This window comes from Nymphalis io, chromosome 13 (genome assembly GCF_905147045.1).
Source record: "Nymphalis io chromosome 13, ilAglIoxx1.1, whole genome shotgun sequence".
NCBI classification, from domain to species: domain Eukaryota; kingdom Metazoa; phylum Arthropoda; class Insecta; order Lepidoptera; family Nymphalidae; genus Nymphalis; species Nymphalis io.
The window spans coordinates 12,232,171-12,249,425 of NC_065900.1; the positions used below are offsets into that span (position 1 = coordinate 12,232,171).

The window sequence follows — 17,255 nt, forward strand, 5'->3', positions numbered from 1 at the left end:
AACTTCTTCATTTACCGATTTAAATAATTATTTTTGAGTTAGATTCGGAGAAGCTTCGAAGTGGTCTTATTTACATTTCATAAAAATATTAATTGGACTATTATAATTTGTTACAACGAAAAAAATAATAAATTACACATAATCTTTCATATTAACGCGAAATATTATCAATAAAGAAACGTTCGCTTTAGTCATTTTTGTTTTCCGAGTAAAACGACTGCGACCTCAAAATGTTGCAGAAAATATTTACCTAATTTCTATTGATACGAACTCGTATGAACTCGTGTTTAATTAGTTTTTGAAATCTTTTTTTTTAAACTTGTCGATGTTTTTAGATAAAGATCTCACGAAGCGATAGCCGGTTCACAAACAAACAGTTTAACAATACGAGACGCCATTGTTATGTCTGCAGTTAATGGACCGTATGCTGATTTGTTTCACTTAGACGTTAGTAACTTTGTTATCATTGCCTCTTTCCTCTCCGGATATACCTAAATAGGTCTCATACGATTGGTTTATAAAACTTTCATCCTCGAGTCGAGTCCCGATGACTGAAACAATATATTTATTTGGTGATTCAAAGGAGAAGGAAAATGTCGTGAGAAAACCTGCATCTGTCAGATGGAAATCTTCTGCATGTGTATCCCGACTTTCCCATATCTACTTGCTATTAAACTTAAGTATATATTACTTGCTATTAATTTAAAATACATTTTTTGATCTCAAACTCAACAAAGTTTCATCACAATCGGATGAATGGAATTCGTAGAGGACACACATACAAACATTCATCTTTATTTATTAATTGTTTTATTTTGAATTTAACCAAAAAGTACTAGTCAAATAAATATAAAAAAAATGCATAAGGAAAGCTTATAGTTTCCAGATTCCCATACGTTACACAGTGTAAATAATAAATAAGATAAAGTTATTTAAAAACTCAAGCTGCTGAAAAAATAGCCATTCCAGCCTCAGATAACATTGATAAAACAGATACAATGAATTTGCATAAAGTTCCCGAAATTTATGATATTTCGAATTTTTTATTTTTAACTCTTTAGATATGTAAAATAAAACTAAATGCTTCTGTCGGTCAGTTTCAGCGTAATTTCTCTTAAAGTAATGAAACGAAAATAGTTTATAATCGTTATCATTTAGTAAACTAAAGTTTTTCCAAGTCTGAACACTCAACAAACGAATTGATCAAATATTCCCAGGAACGTTCATCAGCGAAATATTTTATCTCGTATTTATCTTTAGCTTCCATATCAACTTTAATTAACTCTCATGAAACTTGCGGCTAATCGTTGGCTAACCTCGCCGCGGCCGAACAAATCTGGTTATAACTGGATTCGTCTAGATATAGCCTGATCAATGCACCCTGTTCGAAACAGACATTGATAGGCTGATAGCAATCAGTGGTTACCGATTTTGAAAACAACTTCAAAGAACACTAGAGATCAAAATATACCTTAAAATTCTACTCTGTGTACGTTTCGATTTGTTTCTTCTGTTTTATCATACTTGCCTACGTCATTGCTAGCAATATTAATTACGGCTTCGACCTCGTAAAATTAAAGTGTTATCATTAATAGATTTAAGAGTTTTGCTTTTATTAAACTCTAATAAATCATTGAGGAACAGTTTTGTGAAAAACTATCGTTACTAATATACTAGATAATGTTTTAGTCATATACGAAGGCGTGTCGTATCCATGGGGTACTTGTCGTATAGGTTTAATTCCTGTACTTTTATGTTTATTAAAATATTAAATACATGTTTTCGCCCGCGGCTTCACTCGTGTATTAAGGGTCGGGGAGCAGATGTTAGGTATAAAAAAGCCTTGTCCTTCGAATTCAAGCTTACTTTATACCAAATTCAGTGGTTTATGGTGAAAGCGTGACAGTCAGACAGACAAATATGTAGATGACATTAATACGTCCCATTATTTTGTTGCCGAAAAGAAGCATCAGACAGATATTTGTCTTCGTCTGATCTTAACAGCAAATATAAAATAGTTTTCTTTGGGATAACCAGAATTATCAAAATTCTCCATATAAAAAATGATTGAATGAAAAATTGATCAACCGTTATAAATCTGCACTAACCGATTATAGACAGCGGTATAACTATGTCATTAATGTAACATGAGCTCATGAAAACCCCAGACGTCCACTGGCGACGCGACTCCCACCCCCCGTGAACCGTCTGGAAGGGCTCATAACACTCACAATTGCTTTAATATATACATATAATTATATCGCACCAGTTACGTGTATGCATTTATGCTTTATTGCACACAAAATATATATATACAGAGATATATATTATGTATATGAGGCGGTCTTATCGCTTGAAGACAGTAGAGATACTATTCAAGTCATGAATAAAGCGGCAAAGTCCACATAAATTAATTAAAGAAAATATAATTTATACTAATATTATAAATGCGAAAGTAACTCTGTCTGTCTTTTACGCTTTCACGGTTAGACAACTAAGCCGATTTGGATGAAATTTGGTATAAAGCAAGCGTGAACCAAAAAAATAGGGTACTTTTTATAACAAACCAAACCAAACCAAACCAAGGGGGAATCCCCTTTCCTAACATGCGGGCGAAGCCACGGGCGAACACTAGACACTAATATATGTACAACGCACATGCATATCAGTTCTGTCTGTGTACATAAGAAAAAAGTGATGACACACGGCGCATATTAATAAATATATCACTCACTCTCATAAACCGATGGGACCGCAAATTTGACACGACGTAAAAAGTGCCGGCGTAGGACATGCTTTATGCCCGGTTTACATTATTCCAGTCCAGCGATCTAGTCCAGTACTGAATCCAATCCAGTTCATTCCAGTGCCGGTTTACATTTTTCCAGTAAGCAATCCAGTACTGGACTAGATCGCTGGACTGGAATAATGTAAACCGGGCATTACATGTTTTCTGAGGCACGAGAATTTTTCGACGGAAAAAATTCCTTACTTGTACAAAGCCCTACCACCAAGTAAAGTTTTTTTTTTTTTAACTACTTAGCACGATATGAATTAACACAATTCAATGGACCTTGAACCCGCTACCTTCGGTTAAAATTCTAGTTCCAATCACTTCATCTCGGCATAAATTCTTATAATAATATTAAATTCTATGTATAAAACAATGCAATATATTACTTTATCAAAGGTTCAACTGATCTTACTCGAGAACGTATATTGTAAATATTTTGACGTGAAACTACGCCTTTGCTATTTTTAAATAATTGAAATTTATTAATTCACGATGTTCACAGTTGTATTTTGTTTACCATCATTTATAAAAACATATCCTCATTTATTATTTATTATTAAATACTTTAGCTTTATTGTAATAGTGCTTTATAAAAATTGTGAGTACACTCAGAAACGATTCCAATCGAGAAAAATAAAAGCTGTAAATGTGTGACTTGGCTGTGCAATAAAAAAAAATCTTTTTTTTTTCTATAATATAACTATACTAATATTTTATCGTATATAATATAATAATTCGTTTATCCTGTAAACATTAATTGAAAGTACTAAAAGACAAACTACTTATATTATGCACAAATTCACGATTGTCACTTAAATAATAATAATATACACTTAAACCTGCTCCAAAAGGTGCTGCGTCTTCTAGTGTAAGTTTTATCTATATTAGCTTAGCTTAGTAGTTTTTTTCAATAAGCATTACAATAAAACAAGTTCGTTCGATACATGTACGTGGCGCTACAGGCGGCTGTAACTTACAGTAACAGTAAGAGCCTGTGAATGTCCTACTGCTGGGCTAAGGCCTCCGTCAAGCACGAGATGAATTATAATCACAAATTAAGCACATGAAAATTCAGTGGTGCTTGCCCGGGTTTGAACCCACGATCTTATCACTGGGCCACCTCGCTGTAACTTATCTCAACACAGTATAAACACATCAGCAAGTTATTATTTAACTACCAGTTATTTAAGTAACGTTTGAAAATAAAACGTCACTGAGCTGCACATGTTTTTTTTTCTGTTATAAACAAAATGGTGATCGTTTTACTATCTCTTTATCGAAATTTTGTAGTCGTAATAACTTACTCCGCATATAAACGTCTATATGTTAAATGCGTCTGAAAATGTCGAATCTGGCAACCGTCAAAGACTTAGACTTTGTAAATAATGAGTGGATTTAAACACTGAGTATATCAAATGCTAGAGAGTATTTTTATTTCATGGAAGTTATTAACGATTTCATTGATTTTTGCAAAATTAATTTATTAACTCTAGACTTTTATTCTTAAGCATTTAACATAAAAATTGACTCCAAAGCATTATTTGCTTCTTAAGATGACAGTTTTAACTGACTAATATTCCTTTTTTACTATTTTCCTATCAAGACACATGTGAAAATTCCGTTAGGAGTGAAAATGTCAATAGTCCAAAAAGTGATGATGGACTTGCGAATTCTATATCGTAGTTATTACATAAAATCATTATGGTTTCTATAAATCACGAGTTAAAAGGTTGGAATACTGAATTATTTCTCCATTGATATTGTCAAGACCTTTGGGATACTAATTCCCAAATGTGCTTTTGTTGTTCTTTTACTTGACTAAACTTGAGCTTTACGATTCTCTTGACAATGTTTCTGATGCATACGGTACCAAGGTTGCTTTCGACCACGTTTCCTTTCCAATTTAAAACTACTTTTGAAATAGGTTTTTGGTGTTTTTGTAATGTGAGTCAGATCCAGCCTCATTTACAATACCTTATCTGTAACGCGATTGGTGTTTCATTGTGTCATGATCACCTAATAGTTTATTATCTTTTCGTGCCAGAATATACAGGATTTGCTAGAGATTATCAACTAGACAATCATATTCGATGTTAAAACGTATTTTTAAAGCTAATTTTCGGTCGCGGCTTCACCCACGTGGTTGGGCTTGGTGTGTTTGGTAAATGAAGTCTTTCCTTGGGGTTCGAACTTGCTTTGTAACAAATTTCATTAAAATCGGTTTACTAGTTTAGCCGTGAAATCGTAAATACTTTCGAATTTACAAAATTAGTATAGCTTGTTTGCCATCGATGGTCAATTTTTAATAATTCCAATATTTTTACATTTTCATAAGAAAATTCTAGTAGCAAGGCCACGCGACGACGACATACAAGGTGAATGCCGCACGCCTATATCAATATCGTAATGAAGCAACTATCTCTGACCGGAGTTTTATCTATTTAATAATAGCGGCACTCGGTTTCACCTAAAATTAGAATTCGTTTAACTACTTCGTACCTGGGTTATTTTATCTTTTCATGATTCAGGAGGAAAATGTATTTTATATATGTATATTATATAGTACTAGCATCAAGTAACTTATGACTAATGATGCTTCATAGGCGTCAAATATTTCTTTTTAAGTTTAACGCTTAGATACATTTTTGTTTAATATGTGGGCGAGCATATGGGTCACCTGATGGTAAGTAATCATACAACCTATTGGCGCTGTAAGAAATATTAACCATTCGTTATGGCGATGCGCCACCAACCTTGGGAACTGAGATGTTATGTCTTTTATGCGTGTAGTTAAACTGTCTCACTCGTTCTTTCAACTGGAATTCAACAATACTAAACATTGCAGTGTGGCGGTAGTACATCTGATCAAGTGTTCAAGTAAGAGTGTAAGCTATCTCTATAAAAATTTCATCTAAATCTGTTCAGTAGTTTTTGACTTATTGAGTAACAAACATGTAGACATTTGCAATTTTTAATATGAGAAGTATATATTTTCGTCAAGTTTCGTATTTTAAAGGTAATGGGACTACAGTGACATATGTATGTACTGGTTACAAGTTTATTTATCAATTAACGAATTACGTCTAACTTATCATATTTGGTAAACTTCAAACAAATGTCAGTTCGTCCTTCCTTAACCATACCTTATAAAGTTCGTGCCAAATGTTTTTCAATGGAATTTAACATGTTTAATAAAAATATTTGTACTTATATTTAATATGTGTGAATACTTTGTAATGGTGGTGTAGGTTCTGGAATCGAACACATAATTGTTACATTATATATTATCAACAAAAAAAAAACGCCACAATAATATTATTATATACATTGCTATAACAAGCAGGTTCAACCCCCGAACCTCGGGATCTGTAGCCTAACAGCCACTAGTCCAATGAAGCATTCAAATAAATATTTTAATATATACAAATACATAATTCAATATATATCACATAGTCAATAAGTACTTCATAAAAAAGTAGACGCAACACGCATAACAAGCGTCTTTAATATTATCTGCAGACTTTCATTTGCATTTATATAAATATGTAATTTTTGTCTGTCTGTGTATAATAAAAACGTTTATAATTTGTTACTAATCGACCGAATGTTAGCTAAAAAAAAATAAAGTGTAAAAATGTATGTGTTTTTTTTAAAGATCAGTTGCGCCTCATAATTCATAAAGTTCGATTACACATTATGTTTCTTATACTTTACTCTAAAAAAAACGGGACTGAAAATATCTTTGCCTATTTATGTATAGATACTATATTTAGCCGGCGTCGACGTTCACGCGATATTGGATAAAAATGATGTCTTTCCTTGATGATTCAAGTATGCTGCATCTCAAATTTCATCAAAATCGGTACAGCGGTTTAGCCATGAAAGTCTAAATTAAAACTTAACAGAAAGACAAAGTTACTTTCGAATTTATAATATTAGTATGTAATAAAGTGTTTGATAAAACTTGTCACACGAGGGACACGTAATATCACTTGTGTATAATTATGTCGAAGCACGTAACACACGTCGAATCTTTAGGTGACTTTGCTTATCAAGTATAAGTTGATCGACCTTATAGCTTACAAATCTTATTAACCCTAGTCATAATATACGAAGACATCTTTACTAATATTATAAACGAGAAAGTGAGTGCGTTTGTTTGTTACGCTTTTACGTATTAACTACTCAACATCATGTAATTTTGGATACACGTCAGGGACACAGAAGAAGATATAGAGTGCCTAGCATCTGCTACCTTTCTCTTCTGTTAACACGCGGGTAAACAAAGACGGAAACTAGTTCTTTTGGTATTAATTAGCTTTTGCTTGTGGTGTCAATTGTTTTCATTATACACCTCCAAAATCTCTGCAAACTGGTCATTGTATGTATTTATATATTACCATTCACTCCCTGAGTACTTAGTGTGTATAATATCTTTAAAAAATTCTAATTTCTTTTAATACTTCAGAAGACAGACCTGGCCGGACGTGGTTCTAATCGAATGGTAGCCAATGCATTGTTGACGAAACTTGAATAATCCAACCGCAAAATTAGTTGACATTGTCAATATCTTAGAAACAACACCGAAAAAATTGGCACGAACGAAGGAAGACTTAAATATATCAAACAGTTTGTGCGTTACGCTATTGAGGATGATGAAAAGATTTCGAAGCCTGTTTTCAGCTTTAAGATATTTTATTCAGAATGACACCAATAAATTTACTATGTTTTTTACAATTTTTGAATTTATATTACAAATTTTAGTAATTTATATTATGTATAAACTTACATAATATGTCGTTTTATTATATATAAAATGATCTAGCTCAAGTTTTTTGACATATCGTTTATTATTCAATTGTTTACATAAATTTGCAATGAAATAAATAATTAAGATTAAACATTTCGCATTATTGTTTATGTCACTAGGTGTATATTTAATTAAAAAGTAATATATTCAAAAAGTAATGTGGTACGTATCAGAGAATCTTGTGAGAAATTCGCCGACTTTAAGAATATTAATCTAATAATCTCTATCGTTTACATACTAACAAAACACGCGGGCTTATTTCCTCGATAGATTAATACGGATAGAATTAAGATAGCCCATTCTGATGACCGAGTTAGATTTGTCGCTAGGCCATAGGAGCGCCGCCACACCCCTATCTAAACCTTCTGAAGTTCAAATGTCAAAGCTATTACGTACTATTATGTACTAGAAGTTATCATGACTTAATCGTATATAGTATATTAATATATTGGTACTTGAGTTGATTTTATTCACTATTTTTTTAAGTATATTAGCAATGTCCTCTGTTTTATAAGGAATGATTAACGGACTGATTTTTAGAATCGTTTGCGACTCACTTGAATCAGGGACTTAATGCGTCCGACTTAGGCAGGTAATGACCGGTCACGGTTGTTTTGGAGAATACCTGTGTAAGATCGGACGCGAATCGACGGCGATGTGTCACCACAGTGGCGCGGACCGGGACACCGCTCAGCATACGTTGGAGGTGTGCCCCGCGTGGAGTGCGGAGAGGGAGATCCTGGTCCGTGAAGTCGGACAAGACCTGTCCCTGCGAGCAATCGTGTCCTCCTTCTGTGAGACCGTCATGGTTCAGAAGGAGCCGATCCTGCTCGGCGGAGACGACGACGGCGTCGTCTCGGCCCTCCCATAGCCCAGACGCCCGGGGCTTAAAAGGTAGGGCGTAACCCTGGGGCCGTGGATGCGTGAGGTGGGGGCCTCACGTGTCCTATTTCAGACGGCCCTGTGGAGGACGGCAGCCGTGATGGTCTCGCGCTGCCGTACGCACTAGCGAGGAGTGCGGGGGAGCGAGATTCGCCTCCTGATGAGAGCTCCACCGAGCCGCGAGTGGAGCAAAGCACGGGAGAGGCCGCGGATGCGTTATATCAACACGATCCCGCAGCCTCTCCGATCCGTGCTGAGGACGGCCATCGCAGTGGTGGCATCGCATTTAGTGGGTAAGAATCCCACATAACCCGGTTCCACCTCCATAGGACCCGGGTACCTGAAGGTAGGTAAGGTAGGTTTCTGAAGGTTTCCACTGCGAGAAAAAAAAAAGTGACTTAATGCGACCGCAATAGTTGTATCGGCTACGCAACGGTTTATTTCACAATGTTATATAAATACCTATCGCTAGGTATGCCCACATAAAGGTTTTCTCGCGATGTTTTTAAACATTAATTAAACATATGAAAATTCAATGGTATTTCCCGGGTCGGAACCCATAATCAGTTAAGATTCACGTGTTCTTTTGTTTTTTTATTAGGCCATCTACTCAATTTATATATATTTTTATTAACTATTATCTGTTATTATTAATTATCATAATTCAATTTAAATAATAGCTATTCTACAGCAGGATAAGTAATTAACATTAACGTAAGGCTGGTTCATTTTTCGCCCAGAGCATAGGAATTGCGTTTCAAAAAAATGCTGCTAGCATTATTAATTAAAACAGTAGACATTTTTTATTTTATTTGTATATTGCTTTAATGTATCAATAAACAAAAATTATAGTAAAAATATGAAAAAACTCAGGACGGTTCAAAATATATCACATATAAATATAATAAACGCCAGACAAGTGCGTTTCATGAGCGAAAATTTATAGATGATAAAAATGGCATTTAAATATGAAATCAATCGTCACGGCGCATTCATTGGACCGACGCAGCTGCGTCGATCATTACTCTGACATTATGATAACTTTATTTTTAATGATGATTTATTGAAATATTACTATTTTTAAAACAACGTCGCAGAATTGTGCCTCCTATATGTACATAGATGTTTTATAATAACTTTGATTTTGTTTTCATTTTACATCTTCAATTGTTATCCGTGGAATTTTACTCGGTCGTAGGGGTTTGTTGAAGCATATCTGGGTAGGCTTAATTAATTAATGTCCTGTAATAACTTATTCATATTATTATCTCATTTCAAAATTTAATTTTATCAGTTATTATAAAGGGCTGATTTTTAAGTTTTTGAGGCGGACGGCATTGTAAGAAATATTATCTATCCCTTACATCGCCAATGCGCCACCAACCTTAGGAATTAAGATGTAATATCAAATGTGCCCGTAGTTACACTGGCTCACTCATCATTCAATCCAAAATCCATTTGCCGTAAAACAACTGATGAGTTGATACCCAGACGATCTTGCACAAAGCCCCACCATCAATTATATATGAGAAGCAGTATTAAATATGAAATTTATAATCTAGGGCAATACAAAATCTCATGCTGAATATTATATTGTAATGCCTGGATATAGATACTCGTACAATAATTAGAAATCCCTTCGTTGGGGGAAAAATCGGAAAAAAAAAACAAAAAACTGACAACACTTCGAAACCGCGTAATACACCACAATGATTAATATATGTCACCAAACGACAATGACCTCTGGTGACGAGCGACAGCGAATGATGAAATTAGGGAAAATTATTCGAAAATTAATCATAATAAAATAAACAAACTCACTGACTAAAACATTTGGATTTTTGAAATATTTTTCTGTTATATATTTCGCGGGAACGATAAAAATTAGAGACCACGAGACGCAGCTAGTTAATTATATGCAATATTATCAAAGCATTTTGTTTTTTTTACAAATATGTCGTTCATTAATCAACAAATGTCATTTTCACTTTTCAGGTTAGTGTTATTCAATAATAGCATTATTATAATCAATGGCAAAAATAATAATACAGTTTTGAGATCCGCACCGAGTGCTAGTGACCGATGCTACGCCACTGGTTGGATGATGTTAAAATTTGCACACTATTTCAACCAAAGAAAAAACAAAATTCAGATTTACATTCCATACGATTTGTTAAGAGTTCTGCTAAACTATTCACAACGAACAGTTCTTGTTTAATGTATCATTATTTATAATACAACAATAATAATGTCCTCCAGACCGATTTCGGTCGCGGCGGTTCAAGGGAGATTAGCCAACTACGCAGGAGATATTATGGTGCACAAGTGTGTGCGCAAACACAGGTGCACTCTCTATTCCCTAACTCTCATAACCGATAGGACGGCAATCCGACACGACCGGAAAGAGTTCAGGCGCAGGACTATAACGGCTTTACGTGCTTTTCGAGGCACGGGAGTGTACACACTTTCAATTTCCAGACTCCGGGCTGCTACTGAGAATTTCCTGACAGAAAAGCCCAATCACTTTTTATTGGCCCGATCTGGCAATTGAACCCAGGGTCTGCAGCCTTACCTCAAGCCACTAGACCAACGAGACAGTCAATACAACAATATTCCACTTAACTACCTACTTATATCGTTTAAATTTACTTGTAAAATTCCGATAACAACTTCACCGATATTCAAAACGCTATTTTTTCGCGAATCCATAATGAATATCATATTTCGACCGATGATATTGCGTCAATTCAATGTCAAATTGTTAATTTGTCTTTGGTACTCTTTTGATTGGAATAGGCTATATAACCTTTCTCCATAAATGATATATCTATGGAGAGAATATTTTTAAGCACATTCAAACTAACAAACGTTTCAACTGTACGATAAAAGTAAAGATGAGCTACAGCTACAAATTATAATACCCTTAAGACGTTGCGCAACGTGACAATTTTGTATATTGTGTCTGATACAAGCTAGATTTGAATATTTTATTTTCATACAATCAATATAAAATCAACAAACACTAAGCAGACGTAGACACTTTTTGTGTTTCCACTTGACACATATCGATCAAGATACAAGACTAAAAGTACAATAAATAGAAAAAGAAAAAAGAAAAAGACTAAAAGAATAAACACAAGCAAAAGTAGAAGTAGTTTTTCTTCAACGACATCCATCATGAAACTGAAGGAAAAGGAGCAACGAATTGTTACCAGCGACCAGAAGCAAGCAAGCGGCGAATGTGTGTCTCCGTTTGGGCAGCGCTTAAAAACCAAAGACACGTAAACTAAGCCCAACGAAATAAATATGAAACGAACTAATCATAAAAATAAATCCTATTAAAATAATACATTATTCATTTCCAGACAGTTTATTACATTTAATGTGATTAAAACGGTAATTACATCTATTAATGACTACAATATCCATTAAAAAAACACAATTGTCAATTATATTATGAAATGAAGATTAATTTACATTTATGTCTATAATTGTCTAACGCTCGGTTCCTATATGTAACGAATAGTTATTTACGAGTCACCGATCGTTTTTGAGTTAGTAAGTCGGTGAAGTTGTAACATACTACTTCCAAACTTGCTAAGCGTTTTTTATATATACACTTAATTTACGCCGCGTAGAGGACGTATCGATATGCAAAACCAATCTATTTTTGTCGTAGGTTAAATCTTCTTTCGAAGATCATTCATTGCATTACAATCTCGGTATTAAGGGTCTGCGTTTTCAATTAGTTTAATTATATTATGAACAAATAGTAACATCACATTCCTTCTTTATATCGCGTTATCATGCAACGTAGTTTTCAATTAATATAATACCTTTCAACCTTTTTTATTATTACTATTAAGAACTCATTAATTGAAAATGAATTATTTCTCATTAAAAGTCATAATAATGTGTTCATTACGCTATTAAGCATCTGATGAAATTTGTTTGTAGTCATAATACCGACTTCAATTGTTTTCAAGATATGCGAGACGAATTATACACTAACGAACATACGAACTATCCGTGTCTCTGTATATATGTATTGTACATATATCAATGTAAGATTTTTAATTTTTCAATTTTTTTATCTATATGTACAAGAACTCATTTTAACATATATATATAATTTATACCAACTAACCGTAGCAATAATGTAATTAGTTTCTGGGTTCTTTATATTTTTATATTTTATGTATGCAATATATATTAATCTAACCATATACTTTTATACCCGTTTTCAAATCAAATCAAAATATTGTTTTTTTTTTAAATAATAATATCTTGGCACATTATTCAAACACGGCCATCTGATCCCAAATTAAACAGAGCTTTACTATGGAAAACAGACAACTGATATATTACATATATTACTTTTTTTATGTAAATACGTACTTATATAGATAATTACACCCAGACTCAGGACAAACAGACATGTTCATACACACAAATGTCTGTCCTGGATGGGAATCAAACCTACAACCATGCCAACCGGCTCGTCGCATCGTCGTTTATTCAAGCAGGGCTCATAAAGGCATGTTACAATATTAATTAAAGGAACGAACGGCTTGGAATGTATATAGATTCTACCAAGAAGAACCGACAAGAAACTCAGTACCTACTCTTCTCCGCCATTTTGATTATATACACAATTAAATCTTCCATCATATCCCCTTGGAAACCAAAAAATACTATAGTGTATAGTATGCCTTATTTATCAACGATTTTTTTGACTTGAGATATAAATTTAGTAATACTCCAAGTTTTTTTTATGTTATATATAACATAAAAAACGCAACAATACTAAGTATTGCTGTTTAGCGGGAGAATATCAGGGGGCAGCTACCCAGACGGGCTTGCACAAAAGCCCTACCACCTAGAAGTTAAAGTTAAAAATATCTGGGCTAAGGCCTCCTCTCCCTATTTGAGGAGAAGGTTTGGAGCTTATTCCACCACGCTGCTCCAATGCGGGTTGGTGGAATACACATGTGGCAGAATTTCGATGAAATTAGACACATGCAGGTTTCCTCACGATGTTTTCCTTCACCGAAAAGCACGAGATGAATTATAAACAGAAATTAAGCACATGAAAATTCAGAGGTGCTTGCCCGGATTTGAACCCACGTTCATCGGTTAAGATTCACGCGTTCTTACCACTGGGCCATCTCGACTTACCACTGGGCCATCTCGACTTATGAAATATCTGTGGAATCTTATTATAGAAACCGTGCCCCTCGAAATATTTACCGTCTTTGGGAAGATGGAAGCTTTTACTCCTCGTGTTTATACAATGATTGTCACTGTTTCTTTCAAAAATATTCTTTCTCTTTCTATAAGCGTTCATGATAAACCTAAATTTATCAAAATAAACATTACGTGGTACTATCTTAATAATAAATTTATAATTGTTTTTTTTAGTTAATTAAATTTTAAAATAGCATGTTTATATAAAAAATAGAAAAAAAATAGTAGTAATTACAATAAACTTTTGTCAAGCAACTAGACAGTAAGTTAATTTGGCAGTGTGCGCTTATCTGTAATTGGACATATATCAGGTACGTTACTTGTTTTGAATTCACAAGTGTTTAATATATACTGAAGATATACTTTTTCAAATAAAATAAATTAAAAAGAAACCGTACAAACACATTTTTTTCATACGTTATTTAATGCAGTAAAAACAGATTGAGATTGGTGTGTGTACTAAAAAAACTAAACCCTCCGTCTCACTGCCTACGTCGATGACAGAGGACGGCTTATTTTTTGCCCATTAAGTTGGAACTAAGATTAATCTTAAAAAAAATAACTTACATTCTTATCTCTTCATAATTTCATCATTTATAATTTTTTAAACAAAATACCTGTTAAATCATATTAAAATAACGAACTAGTCTATATCTTGCGCGTATAAACCCATGAATGTCGATAATGTTGACAGCTATGTACTTATTTTCTTATGACGTCATAAAGCCCTTTCAATAAAACATAAAAATCAGTTGACTGTTTTATGATATAGTATGTTGAAACAAACACGCGTGCTTATAGTATAAGTACATTAGCTTGAAAGACAAGCTAAATCTGTTGTTTAAACATTTACTATATTTTTTTTTATTTAATGTCGAAATATTTATAATTTCTATATATTTATTTTTAAGGTAGTCAGACTGGCAATTGTACCACCTGATGGTAAGTGATCACCGCTGCCCATAGATATTGGTACTAATATTAACCATCCCTTACATCGCCCGTGCACCATCAACCTTGGGAACTAAGATGTGATCCCTTGTGCCCGTATTGAAAACAAAAAAAAAAACACTTGAAATTGTGAAAGTGACAAATTGTATAGAATTGAATGGTTTCTTTGTTAATCTTCGTAAAAGTAGTCTCGGGTAATTATATCGACGCCAAGTGACAAAAAAAAACATTTTTATATTTATATCAGTGTACAAAGACATGTGTACGGGTGTCCTATAACATCTAAGCCAGTGTAACTACAGGCAAAAGGAATGCTTAATATTTCTTACAGCGCCAATGCATATGGACGATGGTGTGACTATTTACCATCAGGTTAACTATTTTATAAAAAAAAAGTTCTGTTTCAAAAGGACATTATTTTTAATGGTGCCTTTTTTTAATTTATTTTTTATATATATATTTTTTTAACTAATTAATACATACACAACTCTTTTTATGCGAACTAATATTATTATATAAAAATGAGTTTGTTCGTGTAACACGTATTCCCGTATCATCGTTAACTACTCATCATGAATTGAAACGAATAGCTTACGGACCGCCTAGCGATATAAGTCGCCGGTTCGATCCTGGCCCCTTGTACACATTACAGAAAATGGGGTATCACCTTCACCCCCTCATGCGCGGGCGAAGCCGCGGGCCGAAAATTATATATAAGTATCTACAAATAAAATAAATAAATATGTAAAATAAATGCGCTGAAAGATTATCGTACATATATAATATACACAAGTATCATTGACCTGGTTGGTATATATATATATTTTTAAATGTTTAATTTTATCTGTTATGTATGTGCGAGTGACAATTATAGTGAAAAATTATAGTTCACTGAATTTTGTAATATCTACAAAAAAATGATTTATTTGTTAAATTATAATATTCTTTTTATAGTATATAAGTAGTATCTTTCGTACAAATGAATTGAACAGACGGGATACGTAACTAACAAAGGATTATTTTTACGATTCGAACTCTGTTTCTTAGAAAGTTCTCGAAATTATAATAATCAATGGAATTCTTAATGACTTTATTGTGTCTAGAAAAAAGTAACATTTTTTTATTTTAATTATGTGACCGAAAAAAAACGGCACTGGCAATTTCATAAATTAGAAGCAAATTTACAAAAAAAAATCGAAAATAGAACAATCAATTTTAAAAACGCGTAATAAACTTTATTTTTTTTTTAATTTATAAACGAGTATCAGTATCATGAAATTTTTTATACTTCGCATAAATGAATATTTTAAAAACAATCAGATATAACTAATTACCATTATTTTTCAATATTGTTTTATGTCTTATAACTTGTACATTATTACAACGGCATAATATTTACTTTGTAAGAACGCTTCAGAACGCTTGACGTTGAACAAACCTGTTGATATCGAAGCTTTCTGTTCATTCTTCTACTAAATTTCATATAACATTAAACTCATATTAAATTATATTATTATCGTATTAGTGACGTTTTTATTAATATAATTATTATTTCATTAAAAAAAATCGATATATTTTCAAAGAAAAAATAATACTTACCGACTTGCTCCTCCATTTCTATAATGCCAAAGCACGTAAAGTTTATGCACTAACTTACTTAAAATCTAATATCACACGAAATTAAAAATTAAAAAAAAATCACAAAGTTACACTTGTACAAGATTATAACGACACTTGCAAGCACTGGGTTATTTTATTTAATTTTATCCCATTTGTTTAAAGGATAGTATGTATCAGTTGTTCACTTAAGTTTGACTCGTGTGCGAGACCTAGGCGGCATTGGGCGGGCGAGCGACTAGGGCAACGATCAAACAAGAACTGCCCGCTAGGGACGCGGCCGGGCGTATCGATACTAATCATATCGATGTCTCGGGTAGACGACGCAACTGATTGTTATTTCGAAAATACAATACATTGATAAATTGCGTGTTGTTTTTGAATAATGAAAATATATAAATTATTTTTTATTTTTAATTGAATGTCGAAATTAAATTAATATAATATAACTCATTGTTACAAAATTATAGCTTAAAAATACAGTTATTGACTGAGCGTCGTGATCACATAACACGGCTGCTACGCTAATGATTGCAGGTTCAAATCCCGCTCAATAAAAACGTATTTGCAACACAGCAGTACTTGATACTGCTGTGTTCCGGGTTGAAGGGTGAGTGAGTCTGTCTAATTACAGGCACAAGGGACTAACATCTTAGTTCCCGAAGTTAGTGTGGCATTGGTGATGTAAGCGATTTTTAACATTTCTTACAATGCTAATGTCTACGGGCGTTGGTGACCACTTACCATAAGGTGGCCCATATGTTTCTACCGTCCGCCTACCTATTCAGTAAAAACGAACCCGCGACCGTGAGCATTAATTGGTCGAGCATTATATTGGTAGAATATTAAAAAAGTGTAATACGAAGTCATTATTTTCCGCGTATGATAACCTAGTTATTTGAAGAGTTAGGTATTTAATGAATTAGTTTTCAAGTTTGCTCGTATCGGCTAATT

At 33.3% G+C, this 17,255-nt stretch overlaps 1 protein-coding gene across 1 annotated transcript in view; it reads right to left on the reverse strand.

Annotated features, from left to right (window-relative positions):
- Positions 1–16,548, reverse strand: part of LOC126773013 (synaptic vesicle glycoprotein 2B-like) — a 49,047-nt gene extending 32,499 nt beyond the window's left edge. The window contains exon 1 of the mRNA XM_050493628.1: positions 16,284–16,548. Within this exon, the coding sequence (XP_050349585.1) occupies positions 16,284–16,299 (16 nt within the window). The 5' untranslated portion in view covers positions 16,300–16,548. The remainder of the gene's footprint in view (positions 1–16,283) is intronic.
- Between the last annotated feature and the right edge of the window lie 707 nt (positions 16,549–17,255).